The sequence below is a fragment of the Bos javanicus genome, chromosome 5, assembly GCF_032452875.1.
Source record: "Bos javanicus breed banteng chromosome 5, ARS-OSU_banteng_1.0, whole genome shotgun sequence".
Taxonomy (NCBI): Eukaryota; Metazoa; Chordata; class Mammalia; order Artiodactyla; family Bovidae; genus Bos; species Bos javanicus.
In genome coordinates this window covers 113,240,589-113,262,195 of record NC_083872.1, presented here as the reverse complement: position 1 = coordinate 113,262,195, position 21,607 = coordinate 113,240,589, and the positions used below count along the sequence as shown (strand labels likewise).

General features: G+C 47.2%; 2 protein-coding genes and 1 non-coding gene across 4 annotated transcripts in view; all 3 read right to left on the bottom strand.

The window, feature by feature from the left end:
• Positions 1–158: 158 nt before the first annotated feature.
• LOC133248460 (large ribosomal subunit protein uL16-like) lies at positions 159–585 on the bottom strand. The gene has a single exon (XM_061418680.1). It carries the CDS (start codon positions 544–546, stop codon positions 268–270), a length of 279 nt encoding a protein of 92 aa, XP_061274664.1. The 5' UTR covers positions 547–585; the 3' UTR covers positions 159–267.
• A 19-nt stretch (positions 586–604) lies between these two features.
• On the bottom strand, positions 605–739 carry LOC133248988 (small nucleolar RNA SNORA70). The gene has a single exon (XR_009736806.1). It is a non-coding gene; the product is annotated as a small nucleolar RNA SNORA70 (small nucleolar RNA).
• An 890-nt stretch (positions 740–1,629) lies between these two features.
• The window catches only part of MEI1 (meiotic double-stranded break formation protein 1), a 57,622-nt gene continuing 37,644 nt past the window's right edge, over positions 1,630–21,607 (bottom strand). Inside the window, exons 21-31 of one of the 2 annotated variants that reach the window (XM_061418673.1) lie at positions 18,503–18,668; positions 15,624–15,728; positions 13,565–13,675; positions 13,121–13,281; positions 10,834–10,915; positions 10,465–10,640; positions 6,072–6,153; positions 5,401–5,507; positions 2,946–3,074; positions 2,634–2,746; positions 1,630–1,836 (exon numbers count right to left, since the gene is read on the bottom strand). In XM_061418673.1, coding sequence (XP_061274657.1) covers positions 1,791–1,836; positions 2,634–2,746; positions 2,946–3,074; positions 5,401–5,507; positions 6,072–6,153; positions 10,465–10,640; positions 10,834–10,915; positions 13,121–13,281; positions 13,565–13,675; positions 15,624–15,728; positions 18,503–18,668 — 1,278 coding nt within the window. In that variant the 3' untranslated portion in view covers positions 1,630–1,790. Of the gene's footprint in view, positions 1,837–2,633; positions 2,747–2,945; positions 3,075–5,400; positions 5,508–6,071; positions 6,154–8,502; positions 8,755–10,464; positions 10,641–10,833; positions 10,916–13,120; positions 13,282–13,564; positions 13,676–15,623; positions 15,729–18,502; positions 18,669–21,607 lie in introns of those variants that run through there. The other variant, XM_061418674.1, reaches the window with a different exon arrangement.

Sequence of the window (21,607 nt, the reverse complement as noted above, 5' to 3'; positions counted from 1 at the left end):
ACGCTGACTCTAGCGTTAATGATTGGGAAAGGTGAAGATGTAGAAACAAAGAATAGCTGTTGGACTAGGGAACTGGTAACAGTTTAGACTATAATTCTGCCACATAGCAGAATCACCCAACTCTCAGTTCCCTGGAAGATATAAAGGTCTGACCCACATTTCTTTTTTTTTTGACAGGAAATAGCATTTATTGGTGAGCATGATTAAGGAGGGGACAGCACTGATGCTCATGAGTGCAGGGCCCACCATTTGTCCAGGGGACCACGATTAGGGATGTATTTGACCCCACAGCCGTCTGACCCCACAGCCGTCTGGGATGAGTCGCTTTTCTGCCACCATGTTCTCAAATTCATCCGCGTTGAACTTGGTAAATCCCCACTTCTTAGAGATGTGGATCTTCTGGCGGCCAGGGAACTTGAACTTGGCCCGGCGGAGGGCTTCAATCACATGTTCCTTGTTCTGCAGCTTGGTGCGGATGGACATTATGACCTGGCCAATGTGGACCCTGGCCACTGTGCCCTGGGGCTTTCCAAAGGCACCGCGCATACCTGTCTGGAGTCTAGATTGGGAAACAGCAGGCCAGTCATGAATGCCCACTAGAAAGAGTTGTCTCCAAGGTCCCTTAGGGCAACCTGTACAGGCAACAGGTTGCATACACTACCAAGGAGGCTGCTATCTGCAGCCATTGCACACTGGGCCCCCATGGGGAAAAGAGCACAGTCGGCTTAATTGGCTGCGACTGACCCACATTTCTAAATTGTTTTTACAGGAAGCAGACCACCCCAGCCCCACCCTACCCCACCAAATGAAAACTGCTGCCCACAAGAACCATAGGCCGTTGACTAGCTGAAACCAGAAAATTGATACTTGAAACTTCATCTTGATGCCAACCGATCTGAGAACTGTCCATGGATCATGCCCCACCCCTTGAAGACTATAAAATTCCTCAATAGCTCCCTCCAGGGTGAATCACAGTCTTGAGGGCATTAGCCCAGTGTGGCCCCTTTTGCCTGGCAAAGCAATAAAAGCTACCCTTTTCTACTTCACCCAAAACTCTGTCTCCGAGTTTCTATTACTATTTGGCACTGATGAACAGTGGCTGAGTTTCCACGAGAGCCCTAGTGGACAGTCGGTAAGGGAGCTGACACTCTGCGTGAGCTGAGCGCAGAACAGGAGTGGGAAGTTGTGGAGAGCAGACATTGGAAGAACTGGGTGCACAATTACACGCTCCAAGGAGATCCAGGAGTGAAAGGCACACAGGGGACCTGCTTCAGCCAGGAAGGAGATGAACTGGAACAGCTCTTTAGTTAGGAAGGCTGAGAAAGTTCTGACCTGCTCACTTTCCTTGCCTGGATATTGTACCTCTCTCCACTTTGACTTGAGGTAAAGCAGCAGATAAACTGATCCCAGAGCACCTGGATCACAGCAGCACCAAACATGTGGCCTCTCTCTGCCTCTCCTGCCCCAAAGATAGCCTGACTGATGTCTTCAACTGAGGCGACCAGCTGGTGTAACCAGAACAAGTCCGCCCCCTCTCCCTGAGGAGGCCACCCATCCTGGCTGAGGAACCAGCTGGAGGGAGCCCAGGTAAGTGCCAAGTGACATGTTTTTGGAGAGCCCACACAGGCATCTGAGTGTTTCACTTTATTTCCTGATTCTGTTCCAGTGACGGAGTAAATGGCCCCAGATGAACGGCTGCAGTTGTCACCCATTTCCCCCAAACCACTGTGCCCTGACTTTGTCTTCTCCGGGTCTCAGTTCTCTCTGCTTCTAGGCATCCGGCCGGAGGGTCAGTCTCTGATGTGGGACAGGGATACAGACACCTCTCCCAGGCAGCTGGCAACAATCATGAGAGGAGAACAGCAAGGAGGTGGGGCCAACCACGGGAGAACCATGCTTCTTGGGCCCAAAAGGGCAAAAATAGACAAGAGCAGAGGTGCTCCTGAGAATGATGGGATGGACTCTAAATTTGGGACCTGAATACCTGAGCTCAGTAGTCACTATACATCAAGGAGGGAACTGTTCCATGGAAAGGGGAAGGGGAGTCGTGAAGAGGCACCCCCACCCCCACCCCACGCACCTCCAGACCAAGTGTCTCTGGAGCATTGGAGCAAACCCTCAGAGGGTGGGTGACCACTGCCACGGCCCCTGGCTTTCTCAGGCACCTGCCAGTCACCCAGCACCCTCCCCCATGTCACACTCAGGGCAGCATCTGTGCCAACTGGGCTTAGGCAACTTTCTCCAAAGCTCCTAGGGAAGGGGTAACTCCCTCTGAGTTTGGTGATAAGACTTTGGAGATGGTAAAATCTGGGGTCAAATCCTGATGCTATCAGTGTGGATCCGGGCATGTCATTTAACCTCTCTGATCTAAGTTACTACTGCATTAACACCCCTAGCTATCGTGAGGATTCAACACAGTGCATGTAACATGACTGGTCCTTGGTAGGAACTTAACAAACAGAACAAGTCATTGTCACTGCTCCCACTGTTAATTATTCTCACTGACCCTTACTTGCCTTAAAAGGACAGGGCTGTAGACAGGGTACCTCTCTACTCGGAAGCATGATGCCGTGGCCTCCCATAGCCTGGGTGACCATGTACAGGCCAAAGCTCCAAGATGCAAGAAAGGATACAGCATGTCCTGTAGGGGTGGCTGGGCCAGGGAGGCTCTGGGGGAAAGACTCTCCAAGGAGGCCTGCAGGGTCTGGGCCATGCTGTGGTCAGTCAAGAGGCCCATGCTCTGGACCTGGAGAAAAAAGAGGGTAACAAAGACAGGCTTTCTCAGTGCCCACTCCACACAGGCCCTTTCTGCCCTCCACCCCCTGCACTCCTGACCTCCCATTGGCTATTATGGTTAGAGCTCCCCCTTCCCACCCTGCCCCAAGAGAAGATGGTATAGAGAGTTTGGCATCCCAGTGGCTAAATGGCATCCCCTCCCCACTCACCTGCAGGAAGAAGCCATGCAGTGCCTGGAGTGTGGAGCCAGGGAGGGTAGAGAGGTCGGTCGAAGCTGCGCCTTGCAGAACATGACCCACCTCCTGGGAGAGGATGCTACTGCTCCGGAACCGCACAAACTGGGCCAGGGAGAGAAGCCAAGCATGCAGTGACTCGGCATCTCCTCCATTCACAAACATTTCCTGTGTCCCTGCCATGCCCAGCACTGGGCTGGGGACACAGATTTGAAGCACACGGAACTGTGCCTTCAAGGAGCTCAGCACTGGTACGCACAGGTGGGGTTGTCTTGGGACAGTGAAGTCAGGAGGACTGCGAGTCACTGAGAGCTGGCCCTGAGGGCCCCACAGCCCTGCCTCTCACACTGGACTGCATGTGGTCACCCCCGCCCGCCACCCTGTGCTTGTGTACCTGCTGCTCTCACCTCGGTGCCCGCTATACTTTCCCTTCTCCTTATCAATTAATCCTTCAAGGTTCGGGCAAAATGTTACCTTCACTACTGAGTGGTTTCTTAATTTTATTAATGATATATAGGCATTAACTCTCCCTCCTTATGCTAAAGCCTTTGAGTGCGTGGATCACAACTAGCTGTGGAAAATTCTTAAAGAGACGGGAATACCAGATCACCTTAACCTGCCTCCTGAGAAATCTGTATGCAGGTCAGGAAGCAACAGTTAGAACCAGACATGGAACAACAGAATGGTTCTAAATTGGGAAAGGAGTACATCAAGGCTGTATATTGTCACCCTGCTTATTTAACTTATATACAGAGTACATCATGAGAAATGCTGGGCTGGGTGAAGCACAAGCTGGAATCAAGATTGCCAGGAGAAATGTCAATAACCTCAGATATGCAGATGACAACACCCTTATGGCAGAAAGCGAAGAGGAACAAAAGAGCCTCTTAATGAAAGTGAAAGAGGAGAGTAAAAAAGCTGGTTTAAAATCCAACATTCAAAAAACTAAGATCATGGCATCCGGTCCCATCACTTCATGGCAAATAGATGAGAAAACAATGGAAACAGTGACAGGCTTTATTTTCTTGGTCTCCAAAATCACTGCAGATGGTGACTGCAGCCATGAAATTAAAAGATGCTTGCTCCTTCGAAGAAAAGCTATGGCCAACCTAGATAGCATATTCAAAAGCAGAGACATTACTTTGCCAACAAAGGTCTGTCTAGTCAAAGCTCTGGTTTTTTCAGTAGTCATATATGGATGTGAGAGTTGGACCATAAAGGTTAAGCGCCAAAGAATGATGATTTTGACCTGTGGTGTTGGAGAAGACTCTTGAGAGTCCCTTGGACTGCAAGGAGATCCAAACTAGTCCATCCTAAAGGAAATCAATCCTGAATATTCATTGGAAAGGATTTATACTGAAGGTGAAGCTCCAGTACTTTGGCCATCTGATATGAAGAACTGACTCATTGGAAAAGACCCTGATGCTGGGAAAGATTGAAGGCGGGAGGAGAAGGGGACAACAGAGGACAAGATGGTTGGATGGCATCACTGACTCAATGGACATGAGTTTGAGCAAGCTCTGGGAGATGGTGAAGAACAGGGAAGACTGGCATACTGCTGTCCATGGGGTAGCAAAGAGTCGAGCACAACTGAGTGACTGAACAACAACAGGTATTAACTGTCCCTCCCAGCTCTGGCAGAAACAATTACTCTTTTATTGGGACTTCCCTGTTGGCTCACTGGTAAGAATCTGCCTGCCAATGCAGGGGACACAGGTTCGATCACTGGTCTGGGAAGAGTCCACATGCCACGGAGCAACTAAGCCTGTGTGCCACAACTCCTGAGCCACCACTCTAGAGCCCCCGAGGTGCAACTGTTGAAGCCTGTGTGCCTAGAGCCTGTGCTGTCCTCTGCAACAAGAGAAGTCACCGCCATGAGAAGCCCATGCACTACAAGGAAGAGTAGCCCCGCTTGCTGCAACTAGAATAAGCCCACGTGCAGCAATGAAGACCGAGCGCAACAGCAACAACAAATTTACTTTTCTCTGGGTTCCCACACCAACCATTGAGTTATTCATTGATCTGTTTCACTATCATTCACGGGCTCACTGCCTTATTGTTTATTCAGTAGATATCCACTGTGTTCTAGGCACTTAGCATTATCTTCTAGTCTTCCATTAATAACATCATATTTTAAGTCTTAGTTTCCTTGTCTATCTCCTTCTCTAGACTGAGGGACCCTTAAGAAAGAACAGTTGGCTCACTGACATCTTTGGTAGCTAGCACAGGATCTGGCATGTGGTGGGCAGGCTCTGGTCAATGTTTCATTAGTGACTCAATAAGAAAGAATGCCCAGGTCTTCTGGGCTGAGATGTGGGCATTTAGAGGAATTCTCTAAGCAGGTTTCTTGTAGGGTGAAGGCCCACCCAGCCCCTCTACCTTCTTGGAGGATGACATTCTTCAGACCACAAGACATCCATTCTACACTTACCAGGGTCATAAGTCTCAAGATTTCAGGTTTGAGGAAGGAATTCTCTCCAGCTTCCAAGAGAGTAAACATCAAAAACCGATTCCAGGGCTGGCAGGCCACATGGAGGGCTATCGGAAACACCAGTCACCGTGTTGTTAATGCTGCTTTTCCAAAGACTGTGGAACACTGATAAAGAAAACTCTCCTATTGGCTCAAAAATGGGCTGCTCCACTAGAGGCAAGGCATTGGACAAGCTGACTCCAGGGGTTTCTTTTTTTCCTGGGTTTCCATGCACCCATGCTGCCTGGCACAGGGAGACCATATATCCCATTATATATGGGAGGAGCTCTGCCATGCAAGAGCTATGTGGGGAAAGTTGCTTGACATCCCTGAACCTGTGTCCTCATCTGTATGATGGACATAGCAGTGCCCTTGCAGTATTTTTAAAAAGAATTAAACAAGATGAATGTGAATCACGGAGCTCCCTGGTGGCCTGGTGGATTCTGGGCTTTCACTGCCATGACTCAGGTTCAATCCCTGGTTGGGGAATTGACATCTCGCAAGCCAAAAAAAATGAAGAGTGTGAATCACAGAACAGGGAATGGGAGTTTGGGGTGGGAGGGTGTCACGGCAGGTGCTGGCTCCCTCCAACCGCCCCCATGGGAACATCAGAGAAGGGGGAGGGTTTGTACCAACGTCTGGGCTCCGGGCATGCACATAGTCAAGCAAGGCCTCCAGGCAGCCAACACAGGCGTGGGACAACAGAGGGTCCTTCTGCAAAGAAACAACAAAACCCGAAGACATACACATCAGATTTCGCTGCCAACCAAGAAAAAACATTTGGTTTTCAAAACAACTGGATTTCAGATTGGGGATGTGGCTCTGTAGAAAATCAAGACGTTTGTTAGTTTCACCTCTCACTCACACACACATCACAGTGTGTATACTGATGATTTACCAACGTTTGACAGACTGTTTTGTTAAAGAAAAGAGTGGGCCCTGGGGCCCCTCAAGCAATTCACAAATTACAGATGCTGTAAGAGCCCTGCAGTTTATCTAAGTCAGCGCTGGTAGGTTTTTTCTTAAAGCAGAACCTTTTACCAAACAAAATTTTATGCTCTAATAAGCACATGAAAAGACCTTATTATCACTAGTCATTAAGGAAATGCAAATTAAAATCACCTTGAGATAACACCACATGCTCACCAATAGCTAATTGTGACTGACAATAAATACTAAGTATTAGCAAAAATGTGAAGCAACTAGAATTCTTGTGCACCCCTGATGGGAAGGCGAAATGGTGCAGCTGCTTTGGAAAATAGTTTGATGGTTTCTTATAGACATACACTTACCATATGTTGTAGGCAGAATTTTAAGATGGTCCCATCACCTTTGCTCCCAGATGTTACTCCTGTGATTAGGTTACATTATATGGCAAGAGGGAGATTGTTTGGGTTGGTCCAATCTGATCACACCAGTTCTCTAAAAGCAGAGTTTTCTTTTTTATTTTATTTTCTTTTTTTTTATTTTTAAACTTTACAATATTGTATTAGTTTTGCCAAATATCGAAATGAATCCGCCACAGGTATACCCATGTTCCCCATCCTGAACCCTCCTCCCTACCCCCCCACCCTCCCTCTGGGTCGTCCCAGTGCACCAGCCCCAAGCATCCAGTATCGTGCATCGAACCTGGACTGGCGACTCGTTTCATACATGATATTATACATGTTTCAATGCTATTCTCCCAAATCTCCCCACCCTCTCCCTCTCCCACAGAGTCCATAAGACTGATCTATACATCGGTGTCTCTTTTGCTGTCTCGTACACAGGGTTATTGTTACCATCTTTCTAAATTCCATATATATGTGTTTGTATACTGTATTGGTGTTTTTCTTTCTGGCTTGCTTCACTCTGTATAATAGGTTCCAGTTTCATCCATCTCATTAGAACTGATTCAAATGTATTCTTTTTAATGGCTGAGTAATACTCCATTGTGTATATGTACCATAGCTTTCTTATCCATTCATCTGCTGATGGGCATCTAGGTTGCTTCCATGTCTTGGCTATTATAAACAGTGCTGCGATGAACATTGGGGTACACGTGTCTCTTTCCCTTCTGGTTTCCTCAGTGTGTATGCCCAGCAGTAGGATTGCTGGATCATAAGGCAGTTCTATTTCCAGTTTTTTAAGGAATCTCCACACTGTTCTCCATAGTGGCTGTACTAGTTTGCATTCCCACCAACAGTGTAAGAGAGTTCCCTTTTCTCCACACCCTCTCCAGCATTTATTGCTTGTAGACTTTTGGATCGCAGCCATTCTGACTGGCGTGAAATGGTACCTCATAGTGGTTTTGATTTGCATTTCTCTGATAATGAGTGATGTTGAGCATCTTTTCATGTGTTTGTTAGCCATCTGTATGTCTTCTTTGGAGAAATGTCTCTTTAGTTCTTTGGCCCATTTTTTGATTGGGTCATTTATTTTTCTGGAGTTGAGCTGTAGGAGTTGCTTGTATATTTCTGAGATTAGTTGTTTGTCCGTTGCTTCATTTGCTATTATTTTCTCCCATTCTGAAGGCTGCCTTTTCACCTTGCTAATAGTTTCCTTTGTTGTGCAGAAGCTTTTAAGTTTAATTAGGTCCCATTTGTTTATTTTTGCTTTTATTTCCAATATTCTGGGAGGTGGGTTAAAAGCAGAGTTTTCTTTGGCTAGTGGCAGAAGAACCAGAGAGACTGGAAGTGTGAGAAGGACTCAACATGCATTGGCTGGTTAGAGGATAGAGGGGCCATGTAAGACAGAATAGGGGCAACCTTAAAGAGATGAAAGAGCACCCCCCACACCAAACTGAGAAAGAAGTGTTTCTTTCCTTGATCTCCCAGATAAGCACCCAGCCTGAGCAATAACTTGATTTCAGCGTTGTGAGACTCTTAAGTGAAGAACCTGGTTAAGCCCACCCAGACTTCCAACATAAAGAATTGTCAGATAACGAGTGCGTGCTGTGTTAAGCAATTACGTTTGTGGTATGTAGATACACAGCAACAGAAAACTAATATGTCATTTGACCCAGCAATCCCACTCCTAGGTATTTTACCCAAGAGAAGTAAAAATGGATATTCACACAAAGACTTGTACTTCAGTCTTTATTCATAACAACCAAAAGTCTGGAAGTCCCAAATAGGTATCAGTGGTGTAAGTCGCTCAGTCATGTCCAACTCTTTGTGGGCCCGTGGACTGCAGCCCGCTAGGCTCCTCCATCCATGGAATTTTCCAGGCAAGAATACTGAAGTAGGTTGCTATTTCCTTCTCCAGGGGATCTTCCCGACCCAGAGATCGAGCCCAGGTCGCCCACATTGCAGCCAGACTCTACCATATGAGCCACTAGGGAAGCAGTAGGTAAATGGATAAACAAATTGTGGTATAGCCACATATTAGGCCACTACTCACCAATATATAGAAATGAAGTACTGATACAACAGTATGAATGAATTTCAAAAGCATTAAGCTAAGTTGAAGCAGACAGACACACAAGGCAACATAATGTATGATTTCATTTACATGGAATTCTAGAAATGGTACAACTGTAGTGCCAGAAAGCAGATCAGTGTTTGCCCAGGGTCGGGGATGGGGAGGGGACTGATTACAGAGCAATACACGGGAGCTTTCTGTGGTGCTGGAAACCTATACCATGATTGTGGTGGTCTTCACAGAACTGTATAGATTTGTCAAAACTCATCTAATTACACTTACATCAGTGAATTTTACTACATGTAAGTTATATCTCAATAAGACTGATTTTTTTTTAATGTAACACACCAACAAAAAAAATCCTATGTTCTCCTCATGCTGTCCTTTGGAACAGAGCAACCTGGAGGTTAAGTTATGAGGCAGATCTGGGTTTGAATACTTGCTTGGCTACTTACCATCTGCAGGATCCTGGCCAAGGTTACTTACTTTTGCTAAGTGGGGATAAAAAGATTCCTTGGGTTGCTAAAAGGGTTTGATGAGATATGGGTACAGAGTATCTAACGAGTGCTAAGCACTGAGTTAGCACAAAAAAGTGGTGAATATCTTAATGAAATGCATAACAGGGGATACATTCTCCCTAACAACCCCTAAGTCTAGGCCTTGTGTCCTTTCTCCTTCTCCAATCAAAATTTAACTCTTAACCAGTTAAGAGTTGGGCACTTCCAACTTTTTCCCAGGTACTCAATATTGGCCAGTTTTTGCTTGTCCAGGATCTATTCCTCCTTCTTCTGAGAACAATTTTATTTTGCAGAAACACTCCTCTCTTATGTTCAGTCCATGTGAGTTACGGAGAGCTGACCATATGCACCATCCTTCAGGAGAGGCACTGCTGCTAAGTCACTTCAGTGGTGTCCGACTCTGTGCAACCCCATAGACAGCAGCCCACCAGGCTCCCCCGTCCCTGGGATTCTCCAGGCAAGAACACTGGAGTGGGTTGCCATTTCCTTCTCCAATGCATGAGAGTGAAAACTGAAAGTGAAGTCGCTCAGTCGTGTCTGACCCTCAGGGACCCCGTGGACTGCAGCCCCCCAGGTTCCTCCGTCCATGGGATTTTCCAGGCAAGAGTACTGGAGTGGGGTGCCACTGCCTTCTCCACAGGACAGGCACAAGCCAGGCCAATCAGAGCACCCCATGTTTCAAGCAGAGTGACTAGCACATTACCAAGCCAGGCTCATGAGACTCAATTCTGGGGGCTACTGAGAAAGAGAAACTTTCTTTCTGCCAGAAGGATATAGGCCAAGAGCTGCTCTAGGTTATCCTGCCATCCCATGAGAAGAAAGCTGAGAGAAATGCAGAGCCAGGAGACAGAGAGATAAGAGCTCTGATGACACTGTCTGAGCCTCTGGGATCCCAGATGTGCCTAAAGCCAGTTTTGGCCCCTGGACTTCTCAGTTATGAGACAATTTTGAGTTTTGTTTCTGTCACTGTAACTTTAAAACCAATCAATCTACTCTCCAGGCCTTGGTGGGAATACCAGGATCTTGACAGGCAGTTACCCCTTCCTGCCGTCATCCTGGGAGAAGCAGGCTCCACTGCCAGGGTCCCACTTGACAAGGGCCTTACCTGCACCAGGAGGTTCTGCAGTCCGATGACCAGGGACAGCACTTGTGATGTTCCCAGTGGAGCTAGGACAGTGTCCTCAGGGGCTGGCGGTGACTGGGCCCCTGAGGGCCGTAGGGCAACCAGGGCAGAGGAGAAGTTTTGTTGCAGGGCTGTCCGCAGGAAGCGTAAGATGGCAGCTGAAAGTAGGAAACTCCTTACACCCAGTTCCTGTCTCATTCCCCACCTCCCTGTGCCCAGCTCTGTTACAGGGGGAAGACCATGGAGATATAGTGGGGTGACCACAGGCTGGTCTGGGGGGCGGGGTGGTCCCATCTCAGGATATAGGGGAAAGGTTTTTCTTCTCCCTGCTGGAGGCCCTTGGCCCCACACCTGACAGCAGTGCAGCCTTTTTCTTCGGGACGCTGAGGGCCTTCAGTACTTGGTCCAGTTCCACGGACAATGTCTGATGAACCTGGCAGAGCATGGGGTAAAGGCATAACCCCCACTTTCTGGGAGCCTGGGGAGAAAATAACCTGCCACAATATCTCATACACATACCCAGAAGGACAGAAAAGGCCACATAGGGTCTTGTGAACCTCACCTGGATTTAGGAGCTTGAGGAGGAAAATCAAGCCCAGACCTGGAGAACTCTGCTTCTCCCAAATTTCCCCCATCCTCAGAAAGCATCTGCACCAGGGAGGAACTGATCCTGGCATTATCTGTAGGTCCATCTCTATCTCAGCCCACCATCCACCTAACTCAGACCTGGAGTCAGATGGCCCAGATTCAAAATCCTGGCTCTGCCACTTGCCACGGCTGTGGACAAGTCACTGCCCTGAACCTCTCTCAGCCTGTCTTACGTCCTTCACCTGTGAAACAGGAACAGTACCACCTGCTTTCACTCCTGCCAGAGCCATTGTGAAGAACAGCTGAGGATCAGTGCTGTGAATGAGCTCTTTGACGTCAAAGCAGTGACCAAACTGAGGGGTTAGTTTAGGCAACAGGCTCAAAGCTGTGAGTGTGCTCTGCTCTCCTTACCCAGAACATGAGCTGCCTTCAGGCAGCTTCTCCTCCACTTGGATCTATCACAGTTTTCCACAAAGCAATTCCTCAAAAATGCTTGCTGGCTGGTGGAATTGGCAGGTTCTAGGCAGAAGAACCAACTTGTATAAAGATATTGAGATGCCATACTAATCTGTTAGTAGAGGAAGCTGTGTGCAAGTTCTGTGCTATCTGCTCAATTTTTTGGTAAATCTAAAGCCGTCCAAAAAATAACAGCTACTAAAAATCAACCAGAATCAAACAAAACAAGGTATGGAGATGTGAAAGAGCACAGTGAACTGGGAAAAGAGCAAGCACGTGCTCTGAAGAGGAGGGCAGAATGACAGGAAGTAAGGCTGCAGAGGGGCCTAGTAGGAAGGGTCTCAGCAGCCACAAAGAGAACAGAAAGGTGCTGAAGGAGAGTGGCCAGAGGGCAAGAGTGGATAGACAGTGCCGTGGGGATAGAGAGGCAGGGGGACGGAGAGGCTGGGGCCAGCAGATTGTCAACAGGCCACCTTGGTGGTGAGGATAAATGATCAGGCCTGAACGAGGGCAGAGGGGAGGACTTGGAGGAGAGGCAGTTAGGTGATTGGCTGGGTGTGAGCTGAGGGCCAGGGCAGAACTGATGACATGGTGCAGGCTTCCATCCAGGCAGGTGACTGCAGGGGCAGGGGTGGGCCCAACAGAGAAAAGCAGGAGAGGTTCCTATCCCAAGTTGACCCCACTGGAAACTACCTGAGGATCTGCTATACTGTAGATCTGCCAGTTTACTGAAAGTCTAGAAGCCAAAATTTTAAGACTCACTTCAATTCTATACCAGTGAGTGTTTGCCTGGCATTAGGTTGGCACAGAACTGGGCACAGTGAGGGTACCTCAAGGGCTAGGCAATGGTTTACATCCACCAGGAGTAGCCAGCCTTAGGGTAAACACTCAAAAGTGGGGCAGCCCACACAGGAGCCCATGCAGGGCACAAGGATGCCAAGGTCATACAAGGGGGAGGAGCTGAGAGGAAAGGAGGTGCTGTGGGTAAGTCCATGGCACCGCCATTCCCTCATCGCCTTCTCCAACAGTCACGTGACAGCTCCCATGTGTATGGCACGTCACAGCTTACCACCTACCACTTCAAGATCACGGGCTGGATTCTGCCTTCCCGTTCAGCTGGACAGTCCACTCCCTACACCCTGCAATGCGATAGCTCACCACTCTTCAAATACATAAATCATGTCTTAAACTTGCACAGCTTCAGGCCTGTGCTCATCTCATTCTCTTTGCCTAGCATGCTCTCCCCTTTGCCTGGCACAAAATACTTACCTTTCAAGGCTTTGCTTAAAGATTACAACACAAGTTCCCCAAGTGTGGGGTGTATACTGTATTCATTTTTTATTCCTCTGTTCCTAAAGTACTGCCTGGCATGTAGGTGATCCACGTGTGCTAAATGGATCAATGTAAATCAACCTGACAACAGGCTTGCATGTTACTCTCCTGTTTTGTAGGCAAGGAAACTGAAGCTCAAAGAGGTAAATACCTTACTAAGGTTACATAGGTAATAAGCCACAGAGCTGAGACCAGAACTCGGATCTTCATCGTTCCTTTGAGTGACACCCATGACCCAAAGCTACAGGGGTTAGAAACTAACCTGAAGACTGCCTTTGTGCTGCTGGGCAGAGAAGGAGGCAGTGAGCAGCCAGGCGGAGCAGAGGAGCCCGGTCCTGGGAGAGCCCTCCTCAGCCCAGGTTAGCGCCAGCATCTTCTCCAGAAGCTCTATCAGGGCCGTGCTGCTCAGAAGCACTGCAGCGGCTGCAGAGGGTTGGGAAGAGCAGGTAGTGCTCAATTAGTACCCAGAAGGTGCTCCACATATGCTCTGTGAATGAACAAAAGGGTCACCTGGGAGGCTCTAAGGGTCTGAGCTTCGTTTTGGAAGCAAAGGTTATCAGAACCAGAAAGGACCTTATGACCATTTGTTCCAGCCACACACACCTTTATTTATTTTTTTTAAGATGGAAGAACAGGGCAGCAAGAGCCACAGGCACTGCCCAGCACCCTCCCTTCCTCTTCACTCTGCCAGCTCGGGCCCCAGTACCTCTTCTCTGACTGCCCAGTGTGGTCTGGTGAAGGCTGCAGTACAGGAAGTTGAAGGAGGGCTGAAGGATGTCCGAGTCAGCGGGGCTGCATGTCCCACACAGCTTGCTCACTGCAAGAGATCAGAGTCCTCGGGAGCCCCAGTGCTTAGCACTCACACTTCTTACAGCTAATGCCCCTCAACCGGCTAATTTCAGATGTCAGTCTTAGGGATCAAGAACAAACCAAGTGTCCCTGATGTTACTGCCAATGGAAAGAAGCAGTGACAAACCCAAAGACATGTTCACACTCTCCATCAGAACAAACATCAGGCAAGCACCCCCAGGTGCATGTACGAATAGACTGCACAAGTTTAGGAAGTCAAAAGGCAGCCTCTGACAGCACTTGTGCCAACCAGACTCCAGGTTGCAGAGTCTGCAGAGGTTATGTAGGCCAACTTGCCACCATCAGCAGAAAGACGATCAAGTCTCTGAATTCTTCCAGCAACAGGCACTCACCACCTTCCCAGGGGAGGTCTGTAGCTATCGATGTGCAGTTCCCTAAACTTGCCACATTCTCTCTCTCATACCACCTCCATCTAGCTAACACCTTTCCTCCGATTCAGCAATCAAGATTCAGCTCAAAGTTCACCTCCCTCATGAATTCTCCCTTAATCTCTCAAAGCAAGGTTAAATGCCTCCTCTACTCCGCCTGCCTCATCAGAGTGGTTACAACACTGTGGGGTAGACATCTACAGAGCACAACCCTTTCCTCCTGGGAATTACCAGACCTTGCTCCCCTGCCCCCACCATCCTAGATATAAACCTACCTAAGTCTCCATTCACTTTTTTGGCAGCCATATCACACTTGACTTTACATGGCTCATGATCAACCAGACAACCAGGCCCCTCCCAACCATAGCCCCACCCTTGAACTACAGTCTTCTACTCTCAATGCTCTCAAATAAAACTATTCAAGGGTTATATGTAAATATATACTCATTTCACATATATGTTTCAGTCTGTTATGTCTTCCTATTAGAGGCCCTTTTGACAGCTGTTTTTGTCACACACAAACCTCCCTCCTGGCTGAGTGCCGCCTGATAAGACAGGCAGGCAATGACCAGCACCAGGCCAGGCTGGACACTGATCTTCTCATGAGGAGATCTGGGCTCCAGGCAGGGAAAAACCATACTACCCTGTGGCCAGAGGACACGACACTCCACAGGGACTGGAGACACATCATTTTTCCTAATAATTTCAAGCTTTCCTCAACAAATCTTCCTGAGGGTGCTGCCTATGAACTGGTGGCTGCATCAGCGAGCAATAAAAGATCCTAATAAGCTTTGGGGTATGGGGAGAAAAAAGGCCTAGAGATCTGTGAACTGGATCATTAGATCCTGAGTCAGCTGCAGGGTGAGGTGGAGAACAGAGCTTGTGCCAGGAAAAATGAAGGATACACAGACAGTACCCACTGAAGGCCTACTCTGTGTCAAGCACCTTGTGGCATTCTACATTTAAAGTTACTCCTTACATCAACCCTAAATCAGTACACACTGTTATCTTACTTCTGAGGAACCAAAGGCTCACAAAGGCTAGAGGTTGCCCAAGGTTGCATACCTAGTGACTAAGCTGAGAACAAAATCAGGCCTTCTTGATTCTGGAGCTTGTCGCAGTGATTTGTTTTGGTTTTTGTTTTCCTAACATTCCCAGAGAACGAGCAGAAGATCTGGAAGGTCCTTTATCAAGAAGCCCATAGGCAATCAACCAGTCAGAGGACTGTGCGTTAGTTGATTACATACCCTGCAACCCTCCTCCCTCACGTTGCCTTTAAAAATGCTATGTTGAAATCCTTCGGGGAGTCTGGGGTTGTGGGGGGCATGAGTCCCCATTCTTGCATGGCCCTGCAATAAACCTTCTTACTCAAAAAAAGAGAGAGAAGCCCACAGGAATAGACTGACCCACCAGCTTCTTCCAAAAGGTGAAAGGGTGGAAGAAAGGAGCAAGGCCAGTGCTATGAGGGCCGACCCACAGCCCACCCAGCCCTGGGCCCTCAGGCACTGTTCCAAGCAACCAGAGCACCTTGGTGAAGCAGCTTCATGGCCATGCTGTCCAGTTCTTGCTCTGACTCGTTCCTCAGCTGCACTAAGGAGAGGAGGTTCAACAGCAAAGGCAAGTTCCCAGAGGCTGTTAGGAACAAGGAGAGCTGGTCAGGGGAACTTACAGACAGATCACCACCACCACCCAACCAGCGGTAAATAGTTCATTGGGCTTTACCCCTATTTCCTGTCTTCTTTATTTGGAAAAGGGGCAACTGACAGACTGAGTGCCAACTCTGGGTTGGGTAAGAGAATTCATTATCTCACTTAATCCTCTTTAAAATCATGGGAAGCAGGGACTGTCATTTCTATTTTATAGTTAAGAAAACTGAGGCCCAGAGAGGCTAAATGACATCTCCCAGGTCCCACAGCCACTGGCAGGGCCAGGACTTGAACTCAAATCTGAATCCAAGGCTCAAAGTCTTTCCACTATGGGTTTCCAAGATATCTCATGATTCTTTTTTTTTTTCTCATGATTCTTAAACACTATTATCAGTTAGTTGTGGCTTCTCCTTCCCTGAAAAGGAAGGATTCAGCTCCTCCAGATCCCCTTAGCAGAAGATATTAAGAAGAGGTGGCACAGAGAAGAGAATACACAGAAGAACTATACAAAAAAGATCTTCACGGCCCAGATAATCACGATGGTGTGATCACTCATCTAGAGCCAGACATCCTGGAATGTGAAGTCAAGTGGGCCTTAGGAAGCATCACTACAAACAAAGCTAGTGGATGGGGATGGAATTCCAGTTGAGCTATTTCAAATCCTAAAAGATGATGCTGTGAAAGTGCTGTACTCAATATGCCAGCAAATTTGGAAAACTCAGCAGTGGCCACAGGACTCGAAAAGGTCAGTTTTCATTCCAATCCCAAAGAAAGGCAATGCCAAAGAACGCTCAAACTACTGCACAATTGCACTCATCTCATACAGTAATAAAGTACTGTTCAAAATTCTCCAAGCCAGGCTTCAGCAATACATGAACCGTGAACTTCCAGATGTTCAAGCTGGTTTTAGAAAAGGCAGAGGAACCAGAGATCAAATTGCCAATAACCACTGGATCATCGAAAAAGCAAGAGTTCCAGAAAAACATCTATTTCTGCTTTATTGACTATGTCAAAGCCTTTGACTGTGTGGATCACAGTAAACTGTGGAAAATTCTGGAAGAGATGGGAATACCAGACCACTTGACCTGCCTCTTGAGATAACTGTATGCAGGTCAGGAAGCAACAGTTAGAACTGGACATGAACAACAGACTGGTTCCAAATAGGAAAAGGAGTATGTCAAAGCTGTATATTGTCACCCTGCTTATTTAACTTCTATGCAGAATACATATCATGTGAAATGCCAGACTGGATGAAGCACAAGCTGGAATCAAGATTGCTGGGAGAAATATCAATAACCTCAGATATGCAGATGACACCAATCTTATGGCAGAAAGTGAAGAAGAACTAAAGAGCCTCTCGATGAAAGTGAAAGAAGAGAGTGAAAAAGTTGGCTTAAAGCTCAACATTCAGAAAACTAAGATCATGGCATCTGGTCCCATCACTTCACGGCAAGTAGATGGGGAAACAGTGGAAACAGTGTCAGTCTTTATTTTTTTGGACTCCAAAATCACTGCAGATGGTGACTGTAGCCATGAAATTAAAAGACTCTTACTCCTTGGAAGGAAAGTTATGACCAACCTAGACAGTATATTAAAAAGCAGAGACATTACTTTGTCAAAAGTCCGTCTAGTCAAGGCTATGGTTTTTCCAATAGTCATGTATGGATGCAAGAGTTGGACTATAAAGAAAGCTGAGCGCAGAAGAATTGATGCTTTTGAACTGTGGTGTTGGAGAAGACTCTTGAGAGTCCCTTGGACTGCAAGGAGATCCAACCAGTCCATCCTAAAGGAGATCAGTCCTGGGTGTTTACTGGAAGGACTGATGTTGAAGCTGAAACTCCAGTACTTTGGCCACCTGATGTGAAGAGCTGACTCATTGGAAAAGACCCTGATGCTGGGAAAGATTGAGGGCAGGAGGAGAAGGGGATGACAGAGGATGAGATGGTTGGATGGCATCACCAACTCAACGGACATGAGTTTGGGTAAACTCCGGGAGTTGGTGATAGACAGGGAGGCCTGGCATGCTGTGGTTCATGAGGTCGCAAAGAGTCGGACACGACTGAGCAACTGAACTGAACTGAACTGAGATCCCCTTAAACATGCCTCCAAAACCCCGTCCTCAACAGAAATGAACCAAATGAGCCATAGTTCTCCACCCACTTCCTCTTAATTGCTTGAAAATTTAAAAGTTCAACTTTCTAAGAGTAGGAAAAAAAACAGACTAATCCCAGCCTTTCACACTATACCAAATATCAAGCTTCTGTGACTCCAGGGAGTCCCATTCCGGATTTGGAAACCATCCTTTTAGATCTCACCAGGAGCTCCAATCCATCACAGATCCGCCCCCTCCCTTGCCCCTGCTGGCTGTTGCTGCATCCTACACCTCCCCAACATTTACCGCTTCTTTCTTCCCAACTAGGGGCTGCCATTCTTGTGACAAATAGCTCTGAGCACATGCTTCGCAGGGTGGGGATAGGCATGCATGCATCAAACACACCCACCCATGCAGACATGAAACATAAGCACACTCAAACCACAGACACACACACAGACACACACAAACAAGTATGTTGAGTACCCACTCTCCCACAAGAGGAAGGAGATAAAAATTTCTCGCTTAATGCCCCATTGGCCTGACTTTTCTTTTGCAGAGAAAATGCCAATTCTCTCTCCCAGAGCAGACCTCATCACAGTAGAGCTGCCCATTCCTGCATGACCTTCCCTCAGGTCTAAACATGCCTCCAGCAGCTACAGGCTGACCTCCTGAGGGGGAGGACCCATGCTCCACCAGCAGATGCTGTAGGATCATCAGGAAGTGGCCTCGGATGAGACCGCCCACTTGGACATCTTCATTCCTCCTCAGAAAGGTCTTCAGGACGATCAGTACCTTGCGGGCTATGTCCATGGGACTGGAACAGATGAGGTCCTGAGCAGGAGAGAAGGAAGCCAGAGCTCAGAGGGCATTATAGTTGGGGACAGTTGAGCAGTGAAGAAGAGGGGCTGGAGAAGGGCCCCAAATGATGCTGTCACAGAACCTGGGGAAGGAAGCACTTACTCCGGACCTACCATACATCATCCTGTCAAACAAGTCCATCCTAAATGGAAAAAAACAGAGGCTCAGAGAGATTGTGTGATGTGCCAAAGCCCACATAAACTAGTAAGTGGCACAATTAGGATTTGAATCCCTGGTGGCTCAGATGGTAAAGAATCTGCCTACAATGCAGAAGACCCTGGGTCAGGAAGATTCCCCTGGAGAAGGGAATGGCTACCCACTTCAGTATCATTGCCTGGAGAATCCAATGGACAGAGGAACTTGACAGGCTACAGTCCCAAGGATAGGACTTAGATCACAAAGAGTCAGACATGACTGAGTGACTAACATACTCCCAACCCCAAGCCCAGAGATCTTTCTACTAAGGGGGTGGGGGTGGAGATGTCACAGGGCAAGCACAGGATGGGTTAGGACAGATTCAGGACACAGGAAGAGAAGCAAGGACCAGATCAGGCCCCGTCTCCACCATGGCATCTGGCTATTTCTGCCCCAAGGAGTAAAGGCCTTGGTTTCAGAAGGCTGGAAAGAACATTGCTTTTTATTTGCTTTCAGAGTTAATAAGTATATGTTAAAGGGGAAGTCAGCAAAAGCTACACCAGAGACTATCCCATTGAGAGTTCCTGTCACCTTCCAGCTCAAACAGGCCAATTCCTTTTGAAAGGGCAGAGGGGGCTGAGTGCCACGAAACCAGTGTCACACACAGACTCCTAGCTCCTGACACACAGAACCATGATTACAGGCTACCAGCCAGACAAACCCAGATGTGCTGATCACTGGGTAGCACGGGGGTGTCTGTGCTTGGCTCTCTAAAAACCCCCACAGCTGCCAGAGAAACAACTATAATACTGATGAAATAATTCATATTTTATGGTACAATGAGAAACATTTAAACATAAAATTTTTCTTTGCTAGCTTGGGCCTCTTCCTCCCCTTTTAGTGTGTATTGTGCATCTGAATTAACCAGACCTCTTTAGGAGGTAACATTCTTTCTCAATCTCATCAAGGGTCACAACTCGTAAGTCTTTAGGGGATAACTTCCTTCCTAACTCTGCAAGGGACCATGATGACCTGTGATCCACTACTACCTTTGTATGTATAGATTTAAATTGTGTAAATGATCAATAATATGTCATTTAACCATTTGTCTCAAAAACTTAAATCACTGTGCTTTGACCTCTTATGGGCAGGACAGTCCTTGGAGCTTTTTATTTTACTTTCTTAATTTATCTTTTTGGCCACACCACATGGTTTTCAAGATCTTAGTTCCTGGACCAGGCATGGAACCTGTGCTCCCTACAGTGGAAGCCGAGTCCTAACCACTGGACTGCCAGGGAATTCCCCTCAGAGATTTCTGAAAGACTGTCTAGCAGATTATAATTCTCGGGTTGGCTCAAATAAATTTGCCATTTCCTTCTGAGATAGACTGTTGATTAATTTTTATTGACAACATCAATAGCAATCACTCAATCAGGACCTAATAATGTCAGGTATTGTTCTGTGTTTAAACTGTAGTTACATGTTTATACATTATCTGTATCTTCATAACTCTTCCTAGTAGGTGTCACTCCAGTTATTCAAAGCAGCAAACTGGGACAGATTAACTAGTTTGCCAGTCAAGAAAGCAGGGGCATTATAAATTCTATAGCCACTATGATTTAAGGAAGGGCAGGGATGAGGTTGGCTTCATCTTTGTTACCTTGTAGGGATTTGGTTGGGAAGATCCCCTGGAGTAGGAAATGGCAACCCACTCCAGTATTACTGTCTAGAAAATTCCACGGACAGAGGAGCTTGTCCATGGGGTTGCAAAGAGTTGGACATAGCATGCACATACACATACACACAGAGACTCAGAAAACATCTCTGGAAGGAGAGGCTCTCAGAATAAGGCTAAAGGGAATTTCAGTTCATTTCCATCAACCTTTTTACTTTATAGAGTATGAGGCTGAAGCCAGATGAGGTGTGATTTGTCTAAGGTCACAGGACCCACAGCCAAACTAGTTTCCTAGTTCTGCTCCTTCACCAGCACATGGCTGCCTGACTGCCAAAGCTGGTCTCTTAGAAACCTAAGTTAGTGAATGTTAAAAGTGCCAAAGGAAGGGGGCTACTTAGATATTTGGCAGCTGTGATGAATGCCAGGGGAAAGGGTGCACCCCACCCTATAGGTGAGTGAGGAGGCTCTGGGTGGAGCATGGCCCCCTCTGAAGCCTCTCCTGTCCAGAGTCGTCCAGAACTCTCTGGGACTGGGCTGACCAGAGGGACACGGCCCAAGCAGGGAACAAACAGAGCTTCTATGACATCACGGTTTTTTACATACAAACAACCCACGTGAAAGACTACCCGTTGGTAAGAGTGGCAATTAACAGCTTTGTTTTCAGCTGTTAATTACCCACATCAGAAACAGAAATTGGTACCAACACATATTTTTAGACTCATTCCCCTCCTGCAGCTAGAAGCTGGGAAGCAATGGTAGGAATTATACATGTGAACAAACAACAAAGTTGTTCCTTGCTCTTCTTTCTTAACACTTATGTTTCTAGGATATAATTTAGTAAAAAACTCATTAATTTAGGCTCCGGTCATGGTCATGACCTTTGTTAGCTATATGACCTTCAGAATTCAATAAGTCTTCCTTCTTTTTTAAAAAACTGTTTATTTATTAGGCTGTGTCATGTCTTTGTTGTGGCTTAGTTGTCAGGTGGAATGTGGGATTTTAGTTGCTCAAGCAGGGTTCAAACCTGTGTCCCTTGCATTGGAAGGCAGATTCTTAACCAATGGACTACAAGGGAAGACCCTCAATAAGCCTTTCTGAGATT

Excerpts from the sequence above, each read along its gene's own strand:
- LOC133248460 (XM_061418680.1), bottom strand. The coding sequence starts at position 546 with ATGCGCGGTGCCTTTGGAAAGCCCCAGGGCACAGTGGCCAGGGTCCAC.